General features: G+C 49.1%; 1 protein-coding gene across 4 annotated transcripts; it reads left to right on the forward strand.

The window, feature by feature from the left end:
• Window positions 1-751: 751 nt before the first annotated feature.
• Window positions 752-24,791, forward strand: HOMER3 (homer homolog 3 (Drosophila)). 4 transcript variants are annotated; one of them, XM_010563237.1, is made up of 10 exons: window positions 752-1,383; window positions 10,550-10,694; window positions 12,591-12,747; window positions 13,659-13,790; window positions 14,223-14,330; window positions 17,826-17,947; window positions 18,845-19,001; window positions 20,914-21,024; window positions 21,970-22,050; window positions 22,877-24,791. In XM_010563237.1, the coding sequence occupies exons 2-10, from the start codon at window positions 10,681-10,683 to the stop codon at window positions 23,063-23,065; spliced, it is 1,071 nt and encodes a 356-aa protein (XP_010561539.1). In that variant the 5' UTR covers window positions 752-1,383; window positions 10,550-10,680; the 3' UTR covers window positions 23,066-24,791. The 4 variants fall into 4 exon arrangements, 3 of the variants coding, with proteins under 3 accessions (XP_010561539.1, XP_010561540.1, XP_010561538.1); XR_774092.1 differs by lacking the exon at window positions 10,550-10,694 and having other exon boundaries at window positions 1,370-1,449; window positions 22,877-23,739; window positions 24,419-24,791; XM_010563238.1 differs by lacking the exon at window positions 10,550-10,694.
• The last annotated feature ends 1,086 nt before the right edge of the window (window positions 24,792-25,877 follow it).

Below are 25,877 nucleotides of genomic sequence, written 5' to 3' on the forward strand. Positions count from 1 at the left end.
TCCGCGTCTGCTTCCAGCCCTTGGAGCTTGTTACACCTGCGCTGGCTGAACTGAAGAGCACTCATGTATAAAATTTCTTCCTACCAGGAAGTTTTTTTTTATGGTTATGATCAAGTCACGCCATACCCTGTCTTTGATGAACAGATGAAGCACTTTTATTCTTTCAATACAGAGCATGGTTTGTTCTCTCTCACGGCTCTCCCGTGAGCCCTCTCCAGTTGTTCAGCATCCCGGAGGTGTGGGCACTGGACCTGGGCAGAGGGTTCCCCAGAGGAGCGGAGGTTCTTCTCCGGCTCCGTGCCTGGTTATCACAGCCGAGGACTGCATGCATTAGCTCCTCTGGCCGCAGCGGCACGCTGGGAGTGGCTGATTGCTAATTACCCACTCCGCTCCCCCAAGCCTTTTCAGCCTCCCTTCTTCCCAGGGTATTTTCCCATTTCATAAAAATATATTCACGGTTTATGTTAATTTTCCACTTGTACAAATGACTTCATGAAAGACGGAGCGACAAGGCTCGCCCGATTTCCGAGGGGCAGATGTCTAGACTAAGAGAAAAGAAAGCGATTTTTGTTTCCCTGGGTAGCCAGCGCCCATTCCGATCCCAGGGCAGCGCTGTAATCCAGCCGGCGGTAATCCTCCGGCGGTGGGTGCCGGGGGCGGCGGGCGCAGGGCCGGCTCTGCCCGGCAGGTGGTGCCGCCGAGCCGGCCCCGGCCCCGGGCCCCGGCCCCGGGAATAAAGTCGGGAGAAGAAGCGGAGGGAAACGTGACCGAGATGGGGCAGTTAGCAGAGGGAGGAAGCGGATAGGGAAGAGGAGAGGGAAAAGGAAAAAAAAAAGGGAAAGAGAGAACAAAGAAATCGCGAGTCGGGAGGCGGCTTGTGCTTCTTGGGCTGCGGGGGGAAAACTTGCGGGGCTGCCGGAGCAGCAGCAGACGGCTTTGTCTAAAAGGGCTTGCAAAAGCACCACCTAATCCTGCCGCTCCCCTCCCATGCTGAAGGGAAGGAGGGATCCTGGGAGCCGAGAGGGGGAACTGCTGGGGACTGCGGCGGCCGGGGGGGCAGTGCCGAAGTTCCCCGCCGAGCGCTCGGGGCCGGTGCTGGGTGTGGGCGCCCGCAGCCCGGGGAAAGCGGGGACGGGGGGGGGGTCCGGGCGGCCCCTGCCCTCGGTGCCCGGCACGCTCGGGGATTACTGGGCGTTTCGAGCCAACAGCAAAACTAGCAAGATTTCAAAGTGAAATTCCGGAGGAAATTTAAAGAGCATCCGGATCCGGAGAAAGACAGACAGAAAGAAAGAGGAAGGGAGAAATAAATCAAAACGTGGAGAGAATCTCAGGCAGCTGAAGAAAGGACGGGAGAGAAAGAAGCTGATACCCGGCAGAGATGGGGTGAGACTGGCAGTTTATTCTTCTTGAATTGCTTTTGTTATTCATGGCCGCTGAGCTGTTTTTAAGGTAATGGCAAAAGAAATGAAGGTTTTAAATTGCATTTTTTCCACATTGCAAGCTTTAAAGTTCAGACTTGCCTTTTATTTTATGGGTTGGAAAGTAGGTAATTGCAAGTCTCGGCAACTTCTTTAAATAAACTCGTATGTAAGGGAAGCCTCTAGTGATCTATATGTTGTATGAAATCCAAACTGGGAGGCTGAGTGGGAGGACTGGAGCTGGGTTGTGTTCACAAACTTTCCCAGAAGTTAGAAATTAGGGATTTTGTCTGGCTGTTGTGACTTTGGCATTCAGTAAAATGGATCCTGTTTGCATTTCTAAATGGGTTGAAAATCCCTGATGATTGAGTTTATGATCCCCCTCGGATTTTCCAAGAGTGAAATACTGCTGCATGGATGTGGCAGTGGATTTTGGCATGGAAATAGGGGCTTAGTCTGGTATTTAATTTATGTCCTAGTTATAAGTCTCAATCATGTAACTTTAAGGACCTGACATGTTGTTGTGAGTTTCTTGTGCAATAAAGTCTTTGTGGCTGTTTGAAAGCACAGTGGATCTGTAGGAAGCCTGTCTGATCAACTCCCTCCAAATGTGTGGGTTTGACAGTGCAAGAGAATTAAACAACATTCTTAGGGGTTTGTTTTCCTTTTGCTAATTTTTGTCTTGGACTATCTAGATAAAATGATAGAACAGTCAAGCACAGATTCAAGAGGCAGAAAAGGTAGAGGTGAAGAATCAAAAGTGACAGCAGTGTGAATCTGGCATAGACCCTTTGAAGTTGGCAGAGTATGTGCTGATCCAGGTTAAATCAGAAAGTGTCCCTATTTTCTTGTAACTTTTCCTGTGATCCACAAAGTTACTGTTAAAACTTCTACAACTGCCAGGAAGGGTTTAACAAGCAGATAGCCTGGGACTAGCACTTTATTAGAGTTAGCAGATGAATCCTTCTTGGACCTACCGCAGGTACACCCAGCAGCTATGTGGTTTCTTTAGAGAGTCGCCAGGTCCCATGGAAAATGTTGAGATAGTGTCACCATCTCAGTCTGCTTAGACTTCACTGTTTGCCAGAGTTGACGTTTCCACCCAAAATTCCTTATTTCCACTTAACTCCTAAGATAAAAGTGTCTTTTTGCTTGTACCTTGATCACACAGGGATACTGAGTAGCTTTTAGCAGCGTTTAAATTACTTTGGATGCAAAAGAGGTTAAAAGCGCATCCCCTTTTAGGTCATGTTCTGGCAGTTGGTTTTAGTTAACTTATTTTTAAAGCAGGGATTCTGGTTTTGTTCCTCCATATTAGATTTCTTTGTAACATCATGTTCTGGTTTTCATGGATAAATTCTCCGTGGACTCTTTTGTATCCACTGCGCTGTAGGTATTAATGCATTAGCACTTCCTCTCTGAAGAGGACAGTTTTAATAACACTTGATCCTGAGAAGTTAATTTAGTTAGGTCCTAGCTGAGTCTTCAATAGATACTTATGTTTCTCTGACTCTCTGCTGATAGCATTGTCAAATATAAATACAAGTAGATGCAACTTATTGGGTTCTAATTTGAGCAGTATAGAGTTTACCCACTTGTCACATATATCAAGCAAATTAATTCACCCAGTCTTACCTATACTGTCATCCCGCTGACCTCTGCTAAACAGCCAATTTGAACTGTCCTTGTCAAAGAGGCTGTTGGTTGTGCTTTGGGAGCTCTGGCAAGGGCAGGTCAAAAATAGCAGCAGATCTTGGGGACTTTTTCTAGTGAAGCTGAGCAGGCATCTGTGCCTGGAAGTACTATGGGTCCTGTAGCTTACAACAAAAAGGCAGAGGCAGAATGTGTTGGAGGCATGGAGCACTTCGAGATGTGCATGTATCTCTACTTCTCTGGTTCTAACTATTGCTGGACATTTTTTCTCAAGTGTATAAAGAATTACTTTGCTGCAGTCTAGCTCTGCTGGGTTTTTTAACTTTTAATTGCTGTACAGACTTCCAGCAACAGTCTGTGTGACTCAAAAGAAAGGACTGCTGAAGCTTAGTAGCAAAAGTAACAGTTGTCCCAGGAAGGTGAATGCACAGATTGTGTTGTAGACAACCAGTAGCACAGTGTTCAGCAGCCAAGATGCTCTGTAGATGGAGACTGGTTTCCAAAAGGGAAAAAAAAACCCAACTCAGCTGTGTTGTGTCTTTAAATGCCCTTGATCCCCTGTCTCTGTGCCTGACCTTGCATACTTGTCGCTGTTCCCCACACTGATCCAACAGGAGCATATTCAGCCAGGATTCCTTTGCTGCCCTTTATCTGCAGACAGGCCATGAGGCAGCTGCTTTTCATTCCTGTGCTAAGCCCTGCTGGGTAATCTCTTGGGAGTTGGGGGAGGCAGAAGGGAAGGCAGCCCCTCGCCACCTCCCATTACTGGAGCTGCACTACTCCACCTTCCCTTTGTGGCTGTTGGGTAGAAGTCCGGCCCCCTTCAGTCCCATCTGGACACTAGCAGCATCTATGCATTTTCCCCAAGGTCACGTTATGCAGCACAGAATGAAAGCAAAGCTGCAGCTATGAGAGCTTGAAAACCTGCCTGGTGGTTAGAACAAAGAGCTGGGAATCGGTCCTCCCAAACTTTGTTCCCAAAGCAGTTTTGCAGTTCAGTGTCTAACACTCAGTGTCCTGGGGGCTTGTGCCCAAATCCTGGGTAGGCAATATCAAAGCACGCTCTCTGCACCCATTTACAGTAAAGCAGTAGAGTCCATAGTCTCTGGAGGGAGTTACACCCAGTCCCTGGCTCAGAGGAAGGGTTAGGCTTTGGGGAGAAATGCAAAGGGAAAGAGATGAGGTTTGACTCTCATTAACCCACACTTCTTCCCCAAACAGCACTGACATACAGTCAGCAGCTATTCAAGCTGCTGAGGGAAGATAAAAGGAAACAAAGACAGCAGTGGAGGAGGAGATTGGTTCTCCGGCCTCTCTTTGCTCCAGTTCTGCCTTTTGAAATACTGGGCTCTGTCTGTCTGAAACACGTTTTCCCCCCTATCCACCCTGGCCAACCCCCTCCCTTAAGTTATCCCAGACTGTGCTGCTTGGTAGGGTTTCTCACATCCAAGTGCTCTGGCTGGCGATCCAACAGAAGGGAGAGTCCTGGCCCTGACGCAGCCAGCACGGCCTCCCAGCTGACTCAGCGTGGCGGTGGGCTGAGTGCCAGAGCTGAGCCACATATCTTTCGCGCTCACATGCTCTCACGTACCCCTTTCTGCTCTGCACAAGCTGCCCTGTGAACACCCATCCAGGAAACCAGATCTTGCAGAGAGAAAGGACTTTGGAGAAGATGGCAGTGAGAATTGCAAAGTTCCCACCACAGCAGCTGGGAAATCCTCACCTCCTGCTGCGGCTGGCAATGGGCCTTTATCAGAAGACGACCTCTTTTTTGGGGGGGCTTGCTCATTGTGGCTGCGCATTGAGCCCAGCCACAGCGCAGAAATATGTTCCTAGGTCTCTGCACTCTGAAGGTATCCTGCTGCTGTCAGTAGGAACATCGCACCCCCAAAGTCCTTCCCTGCCTTCATGGCTGAGTACTGTTGTGCCCATGATCCACAGAAACAAATGATTCTGCTGATCTGGTATTTTGTGATTTCTTGCAAGGCATTTTTGGTTTGGTTTTTAGGTGAAGGGGGGCCACAGGCTGCCTAGATGCAGAGCAAAGTATTTGAAGTGATTATCCTGTCTGCGTCCAAGTGCAGAGAGGCTCCTGTCTCTGACAAGTAAATGAATATCCCTGCAAAGAGAAGCTGCAGTGAGTGAGAGGAGGTGCAGGCTGGGGAACAGCACATGGACTTCCTAGAGATGCCCTTGACTGAACCCCATCCAGGAGCACCCAGGCAAATGCAGTTAATGAGGACCAAGCTTAGCCTCCCCAGCACATTCCAACTGCTGCCTTGAGTGGCTAAAAGACTTTATTCTAAACCTCAGACCTATTCACTATTTGTGTCCCTGGAGTGCTTTGAACTCGGACTCACCCACCAAATCTCTCTCTTAAAACTCTATTACTTGTGTCTGGGTTTGAATCCTGCTCTTTTGTCGCACACCTCACTTTGGAACTGAAAACAGGACAGAAACATCAATATGAATTTGGGGAATGGTGACTCTAAAAGCTTCCCTTTCCACAGCAAACATAAGGTTTCTTCTCTCTGGTCATGCAGCAAAGGATGGGGGCAGGTGAGCAGGATGTGATAAGTAATTCAGTTAACTAAATGGCCATGTTACAGGCAGGCAGACAGGATTGTGAGGTGAGAATTACTGAGAAGAAAAACATAAGAGGATCTCAGTGGGAAAAATCTTCCAGATTGCACAGAAAATCGGAGAAGAACAAGGACAAAGCGTAAATCGAATGCAGCTGTGCAGTCAGAAAGAGACCCCTCCCCACACCCGGTGTAGAAGCTATCGAGCAAAGACATTGCTGGATGCAATAACAGATCTAAAGTAAACAATAAAAACCTGATTTTTTCCTCTCCCTTTCAAAGATGTTTGGCAGGAGGGCTGCCTTTTAGCAGTTGCCCTTAGCTTTACGAACCTGCTGGAGAGAGAGCCTATAACTGTCAAACAGGATTTTCCCAAAGAGGTGCTATTTGCATTGGAAATACCTTGAGAAAGTAAAAGCAATAAAACACAGTTTCTCTGAGGTGTAAAGACCCCAACAGGCAGCTGAAGTTGGGGTGAGGCAAAGAGAGAAGGGAACAAGCATGCAGTGAAACACACTGGAGCTGCCACAGTGCTATTGAAATTTAGACATTAACGTTTTGCTGAACAGCTCTTTCAAAGGCTCTCTGTCCCTTCCTCTAACCTGGGCTATTTCCTAAAATGAGATGCGTTTCTTTACAGGATTGTATGCTGTTACCTTGTGGCAGGAGGCTGGAGGATGCAGTGGGGAACATGTCCTGTTCCCAACTCTGTCTGGGACTCCTGTGGCTTAAACCAAAAATCTCTTCACCTTTTTACTTCTGTTCTGCTATTAGACTCGTCTTCAGGTTTGAGAGTATTTTTCTGGTGAGGATTAGAGAGAGGACTCTGAAATCCCCCTATTAGAGACACACCTAGCAGAGGGAATAAAGGTGACTTGCTCAAAGCGTAGGTAGGTGTGTGTGATGAGCCCTCTGCGTGAGATGGGCTCTGAGGCAGGGCAGGCGAGTGAGCTCCCAGCAGCCTGGTGTCAGTAGCTCTGCTTCAGTTTGGACGTTGTTTTACTGCGGCGTGGTGAGCCTGTGTTAGTGTGATGCCTGTATATATACCGATCCATGCGATCCCACGCATTGCAGGTGCGTCATGGGACGATCCTGGCACCATTCCCTGGTGCTGTCTCTTAACAGGAGGTGCTGCAGTCTCTCTTTGGAGAGGCCTCTCTGGAAGGTGGCTCATCTCCCTTTCATTTGTGTTCTCCCTGTAGCGGCACTGGGTTAATTTAGAAGATCCCACTTGGGAAGAGGCCTATGTACCTGTAAAGAGCCCACATCCAGACAGGACACTCAAGGACAGTCCATGCATCCAGTGACATATGTGTTCAGATTACACAAAATAGAGGGGGCAGTGCCAGTTTTAGTCTTCTCCAGACTTCGGCACCTTTTATGCCCACTGTTCCCGTGCTAGGTAAAATGTGGCGCTGGTGCAAGGGACTGAATTGATGCCATCTGTACCTCCTTGGCACAGGGCAGTGCTTGCAGGGCTTGCTTCTCCTCCAGGGTCTTGGCAGTGCATCAGTGTGTCCTGACCTGATGAGGTCCCTCATCCAGCCTTAGCGAACTTGGTCCCTTTGGCCTGCTCAGTCCATTGCTACTATGCTGAGACGATAAATTAAGAGGACAAATAATGATTTGCTCTCCTGGCAATGGTGAAATAAGCAGCTATTCATTAGGAAATCCATTTGGATGCTGTAGAGAGTGGAATAATATAAGAGCCAAGGTGGAAATGAGACCAGCATGCAGTTTTACATGTCGTCTTAATGACCACTGAGTCAGAAGCTCCAGTCAGTGAGCAAATTGGAAATGATTGATCCATACCCTATATTTACGTGTCCTCCCCAAACACCCAGTGACCTTCTTCCAGCTTCTCTTTAAGGAGAAGCCACAAGAGGAGGCATTTAGGTCTTTACTTGGGGAGCATCCTGGAGCCAGGTGCTTTGCTGATGTGAAGAACACGTTAGGAATAGCTGGAGCAGTTAGATCACCTCTTCGTTTCATTTTCAGCTCTTTGGTTTTCCTTGGTAGCTGGAAGCCTGCTGCTGGAGTGTTGGGGAACGTTGATCGGGGACAGGTCATTTTTAAGCTGTCAGTGGAACGTGGGATATTGAATTTTGCCCTTCCCCCCTGGGCTGGGAACAAATGCTGGTAGTGATGAGACCTGGATCTTTTCCAGTTGCCATCAGGCACTTGCTGATCATGTCTGTGTCTCAGCCAGATCTTTGTCCTTTCAGTCATTTGCTTTGGTTTTTCTTAATTATCTGCAAAGGACAGCCCTGGGGGGATGTAAGTGGTTTTATTTACACATGCCCTTTTCACTGCTATGTCTGTATTGTTACGGGGACTCCCAGCTGGGAGCAGGAAAAGAAGTGTCAGCATTTAGGGATGTGTGGTGTATCCAGCATATACACTTAAAACACAGGAGAAAAGAGGGCTGTAGTGGGAGAGAGGACATGACGGTTTGAATCTTTGGCACTTCCAGGACTATTTTTAAATGCTTTGTAGTGTTTTTGGAAACGAGAGGTCAGCAGCTTGGCCAGAAGCAAGCTGAATGCAGACGAGTGCTCCTCAGACATTACTCCGCTCGTGCATCTCAGATCTGGCTTTCAGCACCTGTGCTTCTCCTGCCCTGAACTTCCCTCCACACGTATGCCAGTGCCCTGCAGTCCTGCCTGTGTCCCCACCTTGCTAATCCACTCAGCTGCGCTGAGCTGTGTCAAACCCTGCCATGGTTCTCTGCTGCTGAGGGATCACAGAAAGGGTGAGGTAGAGCCATTTTCCATTTAATAAGCCATTTGTGACTTCTTAGAGATGTGCCCCTAGATTTGCAGACTTTCTTGATTTTCTTCTCTCTTGGTTTGCATTGCTGCCTACTCTTTCTGAATGTCTTTTGTTGTGCTCCACCACTTAGACTGTAGGAGAGCTTTTGTTTTGTAGCTTTTGCTTTAACCTTGTCAGACAAGTAAGTGAGTACTGAAAGGCAGGTTTCCAGGCTAGCCAGCATCCTTGACAATGAAATTCTTGCACTAGCTGGATACAAATTGTATCATTTGCTGGATTTAAAAACAAACAAAAACCAACGTGTTTGGTTTTTTTTTTTTTTCCCCCTGCACAAACACTGCAAAGGGGGTGTGAACGTCTCTGCGCCGTTCCCAAGCAGAGCACAAAGCTCTCCTTGAGTCTTACCTACAGAGCTTAAGCAACTGCGTCCTAGAAAGCACTGTCCCCATGCCAGGCTGGCACTATACTCGGGTAGTTGTGAGAAGGCAATAGCGTCCTTGCCTCATAAAGCAATCTCCAGTCACCATTATTTAGGGCCGTGCAAGTTGGCAGCAACTGTTCCCATTTGTGGTGAGAAAAGGGGAGACCTGAAAGATACTTGCAGGAGATTCTGCCATTTGCTTCTCTCGGAGACAGTTGCGTGCAGGAGTTCCCTCCTTGGCACTGGGCAGGCAGGTGAAATTGCCGACATGCCCTGCCGCTGTTGCTGCCAGTTTGCTATCTGTTGGAAGCAAAGCACATCTGGTGTAACTGGCAGCAGGCCTGTTCAGAGAGTCTGCAAGACTTTCGCATTTGTAACTGGAAGGGGTAGACCTCTTGCAGACAGCACGAAGTTTTGTTGCTCCAGGGAAGACCATAAGGCACAAACAAATGTACGAGGAGTGTCGAGACAGCAGTGATTATGTGAAGGCACAAAAAGTAGAGCGCCCTTCCCCATCAACACCATCAGCGGTGCATATTTTGGTGTACCTGAGACCAGGAAAAGAGCATGCATGCCCAGGGGCTGTGTGTTGGTCGAGAGAGCAGCCAAGTCAGCCTCGTGTGACTAGAAAAAACATAAGCTAAACCCTGTGAAGATGGGCTTTTCTGCTGACTGACAGGCCTTACAATGACATTTTACTTTCTACTCCTGGTGCTCAGAAGGAAAGTAATGCTGCCTTTTGTGGTTAGTGACACTGTAATTACGGGACAGTTGACATCTGAGTGGCCTCCTGAGCCTCTCCTGTCTTGGAGTGATCAGTAGGAAGGCAGTGGGGTTTTCCAAGTATTAGGACATTCTAAGTTGACCTGCTTGAAGGCAGACTTGGCAGAGAGGCTGGGAGATCTGGGCGCTCTACCCCTTCTACAGGCATCCTTCATCATGCAAATTCACTTTCTTACAGTTTTGCTCCCTTTTTCAGATATGCAGTCTCAGTTGATATGGAGGAGAGCAGGGCTGTTTACTGGAGAGACTAATTTACAAAGCAAATGAATAGCACAGCTCACTCTCATGTTGTGGGGAGACAGCACGGGCCAGCCGCAGGGGCTCATCACTGCTGTGGTCTGGGATCGTGCCTGGCTCTGTGGAGCACAGGGCAGGGAATGCCCATGGTGGGTGAATTCCCAGGTGCAGCTGCAAACCCCGTCCCTCTGGGCAGAGAAGGGTTATCTCCAGGAATGTCAGAGAGCTCTGGGTGAGGGTGCATGGCAGGAGGCTGTCTGAAGCAGCACTTGGTCCAAAACCCGCTGCAGTCAGCAGGATGGTTTCCATTGACTCTGGGTGCCGACCTCACTGATGAATAGTGAGCACAGGAATAGCTGCCGTGCGTGAGGGGTGATCTCTGAGGAGGGTTTTCCATCATGCAGCCAGCATCACGTGTGCATGACTGGAAACACTAGAGCCTTCCAGGCTCCTCTGTGGCCCTCTCCCAACAGCCAGAGCCTGCTGCCAAAGCGATTTACTCCAGTTACACAGCTCACCCAATTATCTCCCATGACAGGGAAGAAAACTTGTTCAGTGATGAGAAATCATTACAAATTACAAGCTTTGTGAGTTTGGGACAAATGAAGCCCCTGAATGCTGCCTGGTTGAACGCTCTGTCTGTGCTCTGTGTGATAAATAACAGCTGACTTTTCCATCGCTAGGAAATGAATCACTGTGGAGGCAAAACCAAAAAGGAGCCTCAGTCCAGCTAGGAGACCTGAGAAGGAAGCTGTTGGAGGAGAGACGCATACTAACTCCACTGGCCTGTAGTCTGTCTTACCCTTACTAACAAATGTCAACAACTAGGTAATGTCCTTCCTCTGTTCTTTCTGACACTAGCCCAGGACTTGGGGGTTAAGGTGCAGAAACATTAGTTTTTCCCTACTCTGTAGATACTGTGTCTCAAAGGATAAGCCGTGATCCATGTAAAAGTTAGTATCTGTTAGTGGAGCCTGGAAAACTTGAATCTCATTCCAAAAACAGACCGTGGCTGAATAAAACCAGGCAGAGAGGATGCGGAGAAGGGGCTGGTTTAGACCCTCATGCAGTCACAAGAGATCTGAGTCAGGGCTGTAACCTGGGAACAAGGCTTGAAACTGGGAGGTAGCAGGGAGCATTTTATTTCCTTCCTAAGTTTTGGTGATGGGTTCAGAAAGCACCAGGTACCTTTGTCTTTGGATTGATGGGAAAATCTGCTCGTTGCAGCTGTGAGGACTTGGAATGGGGAGGAAGTATAAATGTCTGGATTTTGGGAGCTTGCACGTAGCAGGATTGTGACTATGCCTTGTTTGCAGCTGTCATGGGGGTGTGGGATGTTTCCAATCACATCAGATTTCACTAGGTTTGGGCAAGGAGTGTGGCAATGGCCAGTGCCTTGGGTTTTAACCAAAGTCAAATGATGACCCCAAGCCCTGATGCACCTGGACTGTTGTGTCATGGAAACATTCCTTCCTGCCTCCTGAAACACTCAAGTTACATCCTGATGCCTGAGATTCAACTCCTTAGTTCAGCTCAGATATTACTGGTTACAAAGTCCAGGCAGTGCTTGGTTCAGTGCTTTCTTGCAGCAGCTGCACATTGTGTGGTGAAGTGTTTCCTTTAATTCATTAAATGACTTGCTTTTAATCCTGCAATGTGACCTCTCACTGCAGGATGTGCTTCCCAAGCATGAGTCAAGGGAGGAAGAGCTGTGCTGAGGGGAAGGTGATTTTTGTGCTCACATCCCAAACACATCCTCCATCCATCCATTTCCCTAGAGTTCCAACTTGGAGATATCCTATGAAGTAAAAGTAATACAGCAACCAGAGAAATCATATACCTGGTGAAGTTGCCATGAACTGACCACTAAGGTGCTGAGGGATGGTGAAAGAAAGCTTCAAGTCAGGCTAAAAATAATATAAGCCCTAATCATTAGCATAACTGCCACACTGGCTGTGTTGTGTAGGGCCATCTGGTATGCTCCAAACATGAGATTGTGATGTCCTATTTGCGCTTCTGCTTGCAAGTTTCGTGCCCATCCTTTGGTGAACGTGCATATAAGATCTACTAACCTGAGGGTATAGTCTGTTATTGCTGACATGACCATGCTGTGGTCTTTGGAAATGTCCGAAGACTGCAGAGGAGGACAGAGAAGCTCTAGAGGAAGGTAAAAACCTGTACCTGGGGTTAAACATCCTTGGTAGCTTTGATATTGTGCCAAGGGTATTTTTGTAGACCAAGATCACTAGTGTGCAGTGAAAGCTGCTGTCATCATGCTGCCTGGATAGTGGGCAAATAGGAGGCATAAACAGCTGTGGGCTTTTACTTTGCAGGGGCATCAGCCAGTGGTCCTCCAGCTTCTAAATTGGGCTTTAGAAGACTGCCAAGGATGCAGAGGTCCCTGGAAAAGCAATTTCCAGGAATGATGGAGAACTTGGGTCATAACTCCCCTAATAAGAAGGGACACTAGATGATACCAGTCCAGACAGTGGGGAGCTGCTACTCCCTGCACAGAGGCTCAGTGAAGGGCTGCTGTTTGAGAGATGCTGCGTCCGTGGGGGCTGCACTGCTTAGCACCTAGTGTCTCAGATCCCTGGAGAGAAGGCGAATAGCAGAAGTGCTGCTGGCAGTGCATAATGCAACACAAGTGCCAGGAAGTCGATGGGCTTCCCCCGTTGCTCAGCTTCCCCTCTGCCCTGACAGCCCTGTTCATTTCTCTTGCAGGGAGCAGCCAATCTTCAGCACCAGGGCCCATGTTTTCCAGATCGACCCTGCCACCAAACGGAACTGGATCCCTGCCAGCAAGCACGCTTTGACTGTCTCATATTTCTACGATGCCACACGCAACGTGTACCGGATCATCAGCGTGGGGGGCACCAAGGTAGGGGGCATTTGCTGATGACATCGCACAGCTTGACAGCAGTTTTTTCTGCAGCGAAAGTCTGCTCTGGTGTTGATGTTTTTGGTGTCACGTTGGTCAGTTCTCAGCATGGGCACTCTAGCATCTTCACTGCAGGGAATGGAAGGTAAAATACTGCCTCCATGCTCAAGTGTATTTAGTGTTAGATACTAGAATCTGTGCTGATGAAAAATGTGCCCTAGGGTCTGATGTTGCCCCTCCCTGCCCCACTCTCTTCTCATCCCCCATGCATGCAAAACACAAGCTTTTTCTGAGATCCTTTATCCTGTGCTGAAACCAGCCCCTGTAGATAGAATGAAATGACAGACAGAGGTTGAGGGAGTCTCAGAGGTAGTCTGTTTAGTCACTTCCACAAAACAAGATTAACTTTCCCTAAACTGTTCTTGATAGGCGTTTTCCTGACTTGTTCTTGAAGACCTCCAATGGCAGAGATTAGGCAATCTTCCCAGGGAATTTATTTTGCTGCTACCTTAACCAGCGCAGAGTGTTTCATAATAGCTAGTCCTGACTGCTGTTTAAGCCTTTTTTTTTTTCTTGCTTGCCATGAAAATGGAGAACATCATAAAGTTGTTAAGTCCCCAGAGACACACTGTCTCTTATCATCTTTTCCAGCAATGGAGGAAGCTGATGATATTGTGGCTTTTTTTCTATTTCAGTAGACAAGATGATTGAGATTTGTTCATGTCACGTAGCTGGACTCAAAGCACTTTTGGTCACCAAAAGCCTGAACTGCTGTCTTATAGGTTAAAAACCTGAGCTTTCTACCCCTAGTTCCTAGAGTACACAGGGATTATAGTGATCTATCCCACACCACCACCCCCGGGTGGCAGGCTGGAGTTTTCTCTGACTCTCATTGTTGCCTCTCTCTACAGGCAATCATCAACAGCACTATTACCCCCAACATGACCTTCACAAAGACGTCCCAGAAATTTGGACAATGGGCAGACAGCCGAGCCAACACGGTCTATGGGTTGGGCTTTGCTTCGGAGCAACATCTTTCCCAGGTAATGCTTCAGGTGCTGGCAGAAACCTGATGCTAGCAGGGGGAATGTCCCCGAAACCCTGAAGGGGAGATCAGCCTCTGGAGAAAAGTCTTTAGGAACCTCATGTAATACTGTTCCCACTGTGCTAAAATCTAATGCAGGACACAAAGATGCTAGGAAAAGCTTTAAAGTAATATTTGCAGAGTGTTTTAAGCATCACAAATTGAATTAGGACTTCAGACTCAATTTGTGTTGTTGCTAACCCCACAGCCCTGAGTGCCAGCATCATGGGCAGGGGCAGACAGGGGCTATTCCCTGAATTTTATTGTTAGTTGAAGACAAATTAAAAAGCATGTTGAACTAAGTTACAAAGAGATGGGTAACCCAGCCATCAATTCTAGTTCGTTCCGCATTTTGGTGTAGCACTGGAGTGACTTTCGCACTCCCCTTTAGTTTGCAGAGAAATTCCAGGAAGTAAAAGAAGCAGCCCGTTTGGCGAGGGAGAAGTCCCAGGATAAAACAGAGCTGACCAATCCTGCCCTGAATATCACATCTCACCAGGTAATGCTTGGAAAGAGGCATGAGTAAAGCTCATTGCAGAGCAATGACAGCTGGGGAAAATGGCCACTGTGCTGATCTCCTCTAGTAACTTCTTGCTCTCATCCCTTTCCTTTCTGAGAGCTTTCTTGCCAGACACTGAGGTTGGAGCTTCACATTTTGATGACACCTGTGGCCCTGAGGTCACTCTACTGAAACACATGAAGTAGATTAACTAATTAGTGCTTAAGTGGAGCTCCTGGGAAGGTTCACACTCCTCCATCTTTGCCAGTTAAACTATCAAAACCATTTGATGTCTTATAAAGCCATGCTGGAAGTGTGGGGTTTTTTGTTGTGGTGGCTGGGATTTTTTGGTTTGGTGGTTTTTGTTGTGTTTCTTTTTTTCTTTAGAGCTGCTGGCTCTCCCTGGGCTCAGTGTGATAGTAACAGGCAAGTAGCATGAAGGAGTGCATGGTGCCTGGTTGAAGATATAGAAAGGAAGACATGTGGCATTTCCAAACATTTTTCTCCCTCTTCTTGGGCTGCAGGGGGTTCTTCTCCAAGTGTCTCTGATAGGTGATGGTGCTGTCTGTGGGGGTCCATGGAAAGACAAAGTGATTTCTTAGAGCTGGTGACTGAGGAGTTCTGGCCAGACTTCTTCTGTTTCTGACATATTTCCACTGTGGAAGAGAAGCTGTGCTATGAGAGTAGAAATTATTCCCCCCTCTTGGGAACTCTCCCCTAAGGTAGAACTGCACGCGTGACAACCAGTCATTCAATTTTCTTTCCCCCAGGGGACCAAGCCAGAAAGCTTAAGCCCATCACAGATCATTCTCGCATGTGTTGCACTTGCAGTTGTTACCTTTCTCCCTGTACAGCTAAACCAACTCCAGCAGCAGTGGGATGGAGGGGAGAGGATAAGTTGCGGAGAACTCTACGCTGCTTTTTCCCATGGTGAAGCAGTTTGGTGCTGATGGTGAAGTTGCCCTCCCAAACAGTTCACTCCAGAGGTGATTCTGCATTTCCCAGAGCTCCTGGCAGTAGCAGAGGAGCTGTAGGATAGAGGACGCTGCGTTCTCTGGATTGAGTACAGATGGAGTGGCAGCAGAGGAGGAGGAGGGAGTGTGAACAGTACCTTGGCCTGCAGGGAAAAGAGGGGGAGGTGGAGGCGGTGGCTCTGCAGAGACTGGAAATGTCATGTGGGGTGCAAAAATGGGGAAAACGTGCCTAGCTTTTGACTCCTGCTAACTTTAAGCCCCATCCTAATGGGAGGCAAATGAAGAAGGGAGTAGAGTAGAGCACTCATAGCAGGACCAAAGTTTTAGGTAAAAGACTCTGGTCAGTAATAATTGCCCAAGACAGAGATTTGTGGCCAGCTGCAGCTATGGGGGCTCCCCTGGCCAGGAGGTGGAGGCTGGGAGTAGAGATACTCCCTCTTATCCTGCTTACAGCAGGCAGAACTCATCAGGTGCCACAACAGGACATGTTCATCTCCTCTATGCTGCGATGGCAGCTTGCAACCGAAGGGATGAGGAGGTCACAGATCAGGGAAACGGCCTAAGGCTCTGTTCTTTCTTCTTACCTCACTCAGCAGCGTTAAAACTGCCACAATGGGAACCCACGCTCACTCTTCCCATTCAGCCTGCCTTGTCTCTCAGTGGGAGAGCTTGGACACCATTAATGCATGGCCCCTGCCTGCAGCCATCCGGCAGCCAGCATGCTGACACAGTGACACATGCAGTGTCCCCTACCATGTGGGCGTGCAGATCTTATCCTGCATTTCCTGCCTTCCCCAGCCTGTAAATACACCAGCCCATCATCCCTTCTTTCGCTGTCCCACTGCTGATTTGCAGTCTCTACATTAGTAGAGCTTCAAACATGAGTTTCATCCTTGAATAATTGATTGTGTTTCTGTTTGCAAGTGAGCAGAGAGCAGATCTGTCTCCTGAAATAGATCAGGACTCCCTCATTTTCTCCATCTGCACTAGTTTACTTAGGCTTCAGATTTTCAGAGCTGGGGAAATCCCAGGATAGCAGTTCTCTTCTGTCCTCTACTACCTTTTAGGCCAATCCCCATCCCAGAGTATGTCACTGTGGATAATGTAAGCAACAAAACAGTGTGGAGCATCTTCAGCTGTTATCAGTTTCAGTTGGATTCACAGGGGCTCAACACATCACAACAGGAAACTTCTGCCCCTTCCCTGCCTCAGTTTCCCCGCCTTGTGGTAAAGGTGAGGCAGGCTTGTGTTTTGCAGGTGTCACTTCTCAGTCAGTCTCTGGAAGGCTTCATGAAGCTGGTGTTCAATACATCTTATGGCCCTGTCTTGCTCTATATATAGATGTCAGCCGACTCCGAAGGCAGGTGGCTGCCCTTACCACAGACATTTGAGGGCTACCTATGAACCCCAGCGGACTCGCCAGCCACCTGGTCTCACAGCCCCCAACTTAGGATCCCAGAGACTCATTGCTCAGAGAGTCTTTTTATAGCTCAGTTTGCCCCATCAGTGCCAAGCTTCTTTCCTGCTGTGAGAAGAGACTGTGCAGACAGGGTCTTCTGGAGGGGCTGGAAGACGCAAAGTCTGCTTTGGCTTCTGCATATGCATCTCTGCTCCGCTGTCAGTTCCCTCCAGCCTGGGAGGACAAATTGTTTGCCTCTGCTAGCTCTGATGTACACAGGAATATGGAGCCATAGAGGAGGGTATACTTTGGTGCAAGGGCTGTGAGTTTCTTCTCCCACACCTTTGGAAGGTGGGTGCCACAGTCATCTGAGCAATAGCAGATTTTCCCTCCCTTGAGCCTGAGAAACACTGTCCCAGTGGCACCTGGTGTCTTAATTCAAGGTACAGAAGCTGGACTTGTGACTGAATCCAGGTGGCCTGGCGGGTCTGTGTTTAGAGTTTATTAAGTCTTTCCACTTCTCTCTGAGAACCAGCAAGAAAATCCTATTAAGAATTCAGCAAAACCCTGAAATGGCCAGCTTGAGCAGCTCAAGTGTTGTGCACAGCCGTGGGACTCGGGTTACGGGCTGTAACATCGCTGGCATTTGTCAAGGGGAAGTTGAGAGCCAGAGAATTCAGTACCTCAAGTCGGGAGGGAGGAATAGCTGGTGCATGCAAGCTGTGAACCCACCTGCTCAGGGTGTCTGTGTACTGGGATTGCTGCCCCAGCATGGCATGGAGACAGGGAAAGGGAGGACGGGACAGCGGGGCAGCTGCTGGAAGAGCGAAGCGCTAACCTACCTATCCAAGAGAAAGCCCTGTGTCCACATAGCTTCTGAAGTCATCGCTGTGCCATGAGCGGTACTGCTGAGCCATACATGAGGGTCTTTGCCACCCCTTGTCATGCAGACAAGCACAGCGCTACCTAAGAGTTAGGACTGAAAGCCAGCTTTTCTCACGAGAGCACAGGGACTGAGAACTAGCCCTGTGAACCCAGGCTGAGAATGAATTTGCAGAGACCTTGTGGTTACATGGGCTGTCTTCAGTGCTGTGTGATAACCACCTCTTCCTCATCCCCCAGGTACTTCCCAGCCCCATCATCAGCTCCAATGGGCCAGGAGAAGACAAACTATTCCGGAGCCAAAGTGCCGATGTTGAGATAACAACAGAGAAGGAGCGGCTGAAGAAGATGCTTTCAGAGGGGTGAGGCTGCCACAAGTGCTCTCTGCTCCTGACTCCTAAACTGTCTATTCTGGCAGGGTTTGGTGTATGTCCTTATCCTAAATGCTTTTGACCCAGCGCTACTTCTTTAGGTAGCTGAGTAAAGCCCCATGTCTGCTGCTGCTCAGACCCTCCACTGTACTGATTTCGCTTCCTCCCCAGTAAAAAGTTATTCCAGCTTGGAGGTGAAATCTGCTGTTCAGGCGGCGTGGGAAGGAGAATGCTTTGTGCCCACAGCGGGGATGAGTTGATGCCAGTTATCTACAGATCAGTAGTTTGTGATACCAGAAGATGTTCACACTTTTCCAGCTGGCCCAGGGCTGCATTTGTGTTAATTCCCCTGATGATTCCAGCAAAGTCCCTGCTGCTTCCGCTCTTTGTCTGTTCAAAAGACTCTGGGCTGGATTCTGCCCTGTGGCTCCTGTTGAGCTCTCAGCTGAACACTTAGAATATTTTTAAATCAAAAGCAAGTGTCCTTTGCTACCTTCTGAGTCTGGGGTGGTAGGGTTTTATTCAAAGCAAACTCAGATCTAACAAGGGTTTTAAAATTGGATTCACAGTCCCACATTGCAAAGCTCCTTTATAGTAGCTGTATCTCCCCTCCCCTCCGCCATTAATCTCACAGTGTGGTTTCTGCAGTTTCAAGCAAGCACACATGGCCTCAAAGTCAAATATCCAGGGATAAAGGAAAGAGATGCATATTCAGGGCTGGAAGAAGCATTTAAATTTGGGAAGTGATACGAAAGCCAAATAGAAAACAGGGAGCTGCCCAGCGCTTCCAAGAGCGTGGTTTCAGCGCATGTTAGCACGGGGGGAAGAAACCTTCATGCTGAGACTCTTTTACGCTCTCCTGCACACTTCCCCTGTTCTTTCACACAGTTCGGTGAGCGAGGTCCAGTGGGAGGCGGAATTCTTCAGCCTCCAGGACAACAACAACAAGCTAGTGGCTGCTCTCCACGAAGCCAACGCCAACGTGGACCAGTGGAAGAAGCAGCTGGCTGCTTATCAGGAGGAGACGGAAACGCTGCGGCAGCGGGTGAGCACAGGAGGGCTCTTGCAGAGCAGGTCAGAGGAAGCCCTGTCCCAGAGGCAGATGGTGCCCTTGACCCCATTCTCCCATCAGTTTCCATGGGTGTCAGCAGGAGATGGGATGGAAATCCAGGATGCTGCATGAACCTGGCAGGGAAAACATGTCAAGGAATAAGGCCATGTAACTAGGGAGCTCTCGCAAGAGCTCCTGTTTTACTGCAGAGTGAGTTGGGGGTGTGCTGAGTCCCTGTGGATGAAGGGAGGAAACCAGAGCACAAAGTCAAAGAATACCAGCTTCCCTTCAGATTTTCTGGGGTTAGTTCCCAGCTGCCAGCAATACTGGGTAAGGCCCATGCCCCCACCCTGAGCTAGGCATCAGGGCAATCTTCTGGCTGCTGACAGGAAGGATGAAGATTGCTCTATCTGCTATAATTAGCTGAATCCAAGCTGCAACATCATGAAATGCGGGTGACGCAGTACAAACAAGCCCTTGTTCTGTTGGAATAATAGGATCTTTTGACCCATGTAATGTCAGAGAGGTCACAGATCAACTGAGGAGGCCTGTGTGCATCTGGGCAGAGGAGTGACAGTCACACGGTTGGGTTTTTTGGGAGGGAAGAACCGTGGAGTACTTGGGAAAGGGTTTTAGGACAGTTGGGGTTTGGCTGGGAAAGGACTCTGGAGCCCTGGAGAAGGCAGCATAAAGCCATTTCACTTCTAGATAGCTCATTCAAAAGGCAGCAGGGATTTATAGCAATTAACAGCTGTTTCCACTTGATGGCTGTTGTGTGGCCAGTCTATGCAGTAAGCAGGCATCCCCCAGGATTCACTGTGCCCATTGCTAATTCTCAGTGCTGGAGTCAGACAGGAAAATAGCTGCATGGAATGGATTTTCTCCTCTGCAGCAGGAGCCTGCCCTAAGTATAGCAGAGGTCTTGGTTGCGCATATGCATATGTATGGTTTTGGGGGCTGGCTGGATTGGGCTGCCTTTTCTCTGCCATTGCTCTGTGCATACTCAGCTGTTTTGTGGCTGTTCTTACAGCCAGGAGCTAGGAGTGAGGATTTTGTGAGCCTTGGGTGAAAGGCAACCACTGGTGACTTTGCAGAATCACAGAAGAAACTGTAACTCGGTGAAACGTCTAGGTTTTTGTCCCTAAACTGGAGCATTTTGGGACCAGAGCTGGTTGATTCTGGCCATGGCCCTGTGAGTCTGACAGCTCACAACCACTGTTTACGTGGATCCTGGCAGAGGCCCAATCCAGCCAGTGTTGTCCTGCTGTCCCTGCTTCTGGGAAAGTGTCACACAGGTCCGAGCCCTGTCTGTGTGAGAGTATCCATCGCTGGAGCTGCACTTGTAGAGCTCAGTGCAGGCCCCGTGAGTGCTTGGGCCCCAGCAATAGCTGCTGCAGACCTTTCAATGAGCTTTTAAAAATGAATCCTCTTCATGAATAATCTAAGCCACTGGGATGAATTTTTCAGGAACAGGGAACACGCTTGGGCAAACCCTTCCTCCCAGCTCTGCTGTGGTTGAGCTGCAGTAACTCCCTTGCCCAGGGATGTAAATGCAATTTCTGCCCAGGGATGTAAATGGAGGTGGATCTAGCTGTCACTTTGGGTTGTAGGTTCATGTGCTTGATGTCAGCCAGTTGAGCTTTGCTGGAAGTGCAGAACTACAGGAGAAAGCAGAGAGAGTCTCTAGACCGAGTTTCACTGCAATGTGTTTCTCTGTGTGATCTAGGCAGAGCAGAAGGAGAGAATTTTTTTCCTAACAGCCCCAGGGTGGGAGCTGCTATCCTGTTGTAAGCCTGGTTGGGTTTGCAAGGAAGCCAAAATATGACAGAGAATGACTGTGGGTGATAAGGTGTCAAGACATTCCTGTATCTCTGGGCGTGCCTTCCCTGTGCTTGCTTCCATGTAGGTAGCAGAACTGGAGTCACAGGGGGCTCACGATTCCTCCAGTGAGAACAATAAGGAAGAGCTGAGCCAAACCCTGGAGGAGCTGGAACTACTGATCAAGGCTAAAGACGAGGTAATACCCCAGAAAGCAGAGCAAAGCCTGAAGCTGGGTGGCCTGTCAATCACCAACACCCTGTCTGTCATTACAGCTTGTATGAGATCAGAGGATGCCTCGTGCTGTTGCACGTGCTGCCTATGCAAGCCAGGAGCCTCTGTAAGCCAGCACAGCCCCCTCAGTGGTCTCCCTCCCCAGAGAAGCAAAGCTGAGAGTAATGTGCTGGGAATCTCCCATGCAAATAGCCTTGAGTGGACAGTCTCAGCCACTGCACAAATGACAGGGCTGTGTCTTACCCCTTCCCCTCTCAGCCGTCTGCAGCTGCAGTTAGCTTCTAGTGTAGTAATTGCTTCTGGCTTTCACTGCATTTACATGAATGATTTAAAGCAGAGTTTTAATTACAGAGGCTGTGAAGGAGATGTGGAGAGAACCTCTCCGATTTGCACATCTGCAGACTCTCTGGTGGCCATGCTTCAGCAGGGTGGGTGGACAGAGCCTTAGGGTTGGAGCCACAAAGCAGGGATTGGGGAATGGAGGTGTTTTGGGGTTCCTGATCCTTAGCGAGAAGAAATGTCTCTCCTCTCCCCAGAGCTACTCAGGTTAGAGGAAAAAACGCTGGGGCAAGGCAAAGGTGTGCAAAGGCTTTCTCTGAACAGCTGAGCAGAGACCCTGGCCCCAAGAGCCTGGGATCTGATCTTGAGCAAGGGTGCAGCAGGGTGCAGAGACCACTGAAATTTGATGGCACTCATCTGTTCATCTTGATTAGGGACTAATGGCTTAGTGGGAAGCAGCAGGTAGAGCAGAAGTAGAAGGTTAGAAAGGGAGGTATTAAAATTTGGAGCTGAGTGTGGTTATGTGATCCTTGGAGAGAAGGAAGGGGCCTTGGTTGGGGTATGTGGTGGAAGCTGGCCCCACTGGGACAGGAGTGGGTCTGACATGATGGTCTTCCTCCTTGTGTTTTAGGAGATTCAGATGCTAAAGAGCCAAAAGTGTGGCCGATGGGAAGCAGAGGGTGAGCGTGAGGAGACACTGCAGAAGCTGCAGGTAAGGATGGCAGATCTGGGACATCTCAGCACTCAGAGTAGAGGAATCCGTTCCCATTTCTCCTCTGAGCCAAAGAGTGAATGCCGCAGAGCTGCCATGCCTATCTCTGCCTCTGGATGGTGGGAACAGGTCCTTGCCTGATCTCTGCCTTCTTTCACCCTCCCCGTATCCCTCAGAGATATAACATGGGACACAATCAGCAGGCAATAGCAAACCCAGCCTTCACATACTCTCCTCTAGCCCCTGAAGTAGGACTGGAGCAGGACAGGTCATGTCCTGCTTAGCTTGCTGGATGGCCAGGGATGGCTGGGGAGCAGAGCTCTGACTCAGTCTGGCTGGCAGGAGCAATGCAAGCTGCTCTGCACCTCAGGGCAAGGACACAGATGGAAGCACGATCTGTTGTGCAGTCTCTGGGGGCACTGCCTGCCTGTCCGAGCTTCTGAACAAGGGGATCTGCTGTGGGGCTCAGCCCCAGACACAGGCACTGGCTTTCATGGCAGAATAATATCTCCAAACATCAAATGCCATCAGACCTGGAGATGATAGGCATGTGAGGAGATCTGTGTTTACACGCAGTTGCAAACTGCGGGCAGATGGCCTGGGTTTGGGGAACACATGCTCACATGCATGTGCATGCTGGAGTGCTGTGGCTTGAGATAAGGAGATCTCTTGGTGAAAGAACTGATGGAGACCTGGGCTGGCTGGGTGTGGGTAGCCTGGCTCTGGAGTGCTAGCAGGGCTGTTTTGTGGAGATATGGGTGGTGGTCTGTGAGCAGCGTGTATCAGTGTTGGGTAGCCACCTCACTGCACTTGTGTCCTTCGGCAGGAGCTGGAGGCACGCAACGCAGAGCTGGAGCGGCGCCTTCATTTGGCTGAGCAGACGCTGGCGGAGACCCTAGCCGAGAGAGAGAAGATCCAGAACGAGGTCACCAAGGTGGCAGAGATAATGGATGTGAAGATATTTGAGCTCAGTGAGATCCGGCAGGGACTAGCCAAGCTGGTCGAGAGCAACTGAGCAGCAGCACACTCATAGGAGACACCTCCGGAGGAGGGGAGCCCAAGCTGGGACTGGTCACTGACAGCAATTATGGTCACAGAACAGCCTCGAGGTCTGTTTGGGCAGGATATGCCAACATACCAGCAGCTGCCTGGACAGTGTGGAGACCAGCCGCAGCCACTTACTGCCCACTGAACACCCAGACAGAGGGCAGAGAGGACCTGAGCTCCTGAATCCTCTCCAGTGAGCATCTACAAGTTACAGCCAGACTTCTCTGGACCCTGCCATGGCTGTGGCATGGTCCAGAGACAGCAGCTGTCCCCATGCTGCCTTCCCAGCCTCCCTGCTGCCACACTGTGTCTCCAACGTTTTTACAGTTTTCTAGGGGAAGGGGCTGTGCAGCCTTTGCGTTTTTTTCAGTAGTTTTTTAGGAAACCACTTGCCTTTTTGCAAATAAGCTGCCTGTTTCCTCACCTAGGGAGGGAGAAGTTCTAGCACACTGAGGACAGCAGTTGCTCCTTTTCCTCTTCCCCAGCCCTAACTACATTATGTCTTTCTACCAGGATCCAGTAACACTGGTCACTGTCAGGAGCTTCCAGAGGTAGCAGAGTCCCCACTGCAGAGAAGGGTTCTTGTCTGACCGTGTGTCCTTTCCACTGTTCAGTCACGTCGTCCAGAGGAAAAAACTGCAGGTTTTAAAGCTCTTATTAGTTTAACACAGTGGGATATAATGACTTGTTAAAACTTTAAGCTGAGAAGAGCAGAGGCTTGGTTGGGAAAGGGGCATTTGAGAAATGGGACATCCCTGAGGGGATGGCCAACAGACTGCTAGATTGGCATCTCTCCTGGCCTCTGAGGGCTGCAGTTAATTGAAATTAAATGGAGCAAGTCGCATTTGCTCTTGGTTTCTTTTTTTTCTTTTTTTGTTGGGAAATAGTCCACAGAGATGTCCTGCTCTGTGTCAGTTGAGCAGTATTCTTTGTGAAGGGTACGGGTCCCAGCTTGCCATGCTTGGCCAAATTAAATGAGAACAGGAGGCGTTTGGAGCATGCTGGGACCGGTGCCCTGCGGGGCCTGTGGGAAGTTTGTGAGTTATCATAAATGTTGTCTAGTAATGGGAATTAAGCAAGGCCTGAGGGAAGCACCACAGAAACCTGGAAAGTTGTGTCGTCCCCTCCAGCGCCTGCTGTGCCCCCGTAGTTACCTAGGAGCATGCTTAGCCCTGTGCTGAATGACAAAGCAGTGTCTGCATAGAAGTAGTTAGTAACCTTATAGGAGTGTTGATGGATTTGACTTCTGTTGTTGGTTTTTTGCCTTCTTTGCCGCTAGAAGTTAGGCAAAGACAGCAGTAATCCTGGGATTGTTTCGCAGGTCTGCAGAAATGCTGGTACTTAGCAAGCACTGGCTGCCCAAGTATTGCCCTCTCCATATCCAGCCGAACCTCAGCAGACCTGTGGAAAGGTGGTGTGGCTCCTCAGGGCCTGCCTCTCCTTTCACTCACCTGGTGACCATGAGAAGAACCCACAGCTTCCACGCACTGCCTGCAAGTCAGGGCAGGATTTAGGTCTGGCACCTTGGGAATCTGCTGGAGTGGAGAACTGCTGGTGACTCTGTGCTGGATTGTGTCTAGGCAAAGCCCTTCCCTTTCCCAGGGGTGATGAGGAAACATTGAGATTTTCAGACCTGCATAGCCAGGGAAGGGCTTTTCTGTTTTGGGGTTGTTTCTTTTTTGTTGTTGTTTTTTACTACTTTTTTTTTTTTTTTTTTTTTTTTTTGCATGGAGTGTTCTCACAGCTCTATGGGGCTGCAGCTACTGTAGTAATATTTGTTTCAGGGTATTTAAGAAGGGAAGGAAGTAACTGGGTGGCAAAAATTTCTAGGGGCTTGTTTACCACCCCATGCCAGTGTTCATATTTTATTCCTACAGGAGCAGCCTTCTTTTGAAATAGAGATCAGCTCCAAGAAAGGTGTGTTTGGTTTGCATCTCCATCACTGTAATATGGAAGGAGGAGGGTGGGACTTGGGAGTATGGGAGAAAGAAAGTTGAGCAAAAGTTTATGTTCTCTACTACTACCCTCACACTTCTCTTCTGTGGCTGCGACCTACAAGGCAGAGCTGGGTATGGATCCTTAAATTCTGGCAGTGACCATTTCATAGCCCAGTGTCTTGGCCAGTGCCTGTGTGCGTATTGTTCACTGATGGGACTGACCAGACCCGTGTTTTCCACGCCTGGGTGAGTCATCTCTCCCAAGGGAGGCCATGCTCAGACAGTTCCCAAGAAGTGAGAGGGAGGACCTGAGTCAAGCTGCTGCACATCCCAGCAGGACTCTCTCTGAGTCGGGGAGAGGCAGCGCAAGCTGCGGCGGGGTGCTGAGCTGAGACAGCAGCTCTGACAGCTTCATGGAGCACCATGCTGCCTGCCACGCTCCCCAGGACCTGCTCTGACCTGGGTCAGGCAGCAGTATAGCGTGAGACCCAGTTCTTCTGCTATTTAAGCCTATTCTTGTCCCTTATGCATTTTATAAACTTGAAGCACAACCTAGCATCACTGGAGAACTCCATCTAGACCTACAGCAAAGACAACTGACCCATTGATGGTCTAGGCTGAGTGCAAGAAGGTCTACAAGTCATGCAACAAGTCACAAATATAAGGAATCTCCAACTAATCTTCCACTGCCATCCTGCAGGAAGCTCTCCTTGTTTCACACAGTGTTCAACCTGTTCATGTCAGGCTGAGAGTCAGCTGGGGCCAGATTCTTTTTAAAAAAAATGCCATGAAAAAAAAGCCCTAATGCTATGAAAAAGGCTGCTGCTTATTCTCATGTCCCAC

The sequence above is a fragment of the Haliaeetus leucocephalus genome, unplaced genomic scaffold (genome assembly GCF_000737465.1).
Source record: "Haliaeetus leucocephalus isolate CR32 unplaced genomic scaffold, Haliaeetus_leucocephalus-4.0 Scaffold164, whole genome shotgun sequence".
NCBI classification, from domain to species: domain Eukaryota; kingdom Metazoa; phylum Chordata; class Aves; order Accipitriformes; family Accipitridae; genus Haliaeetus; species Haliaeetus leucocephalus.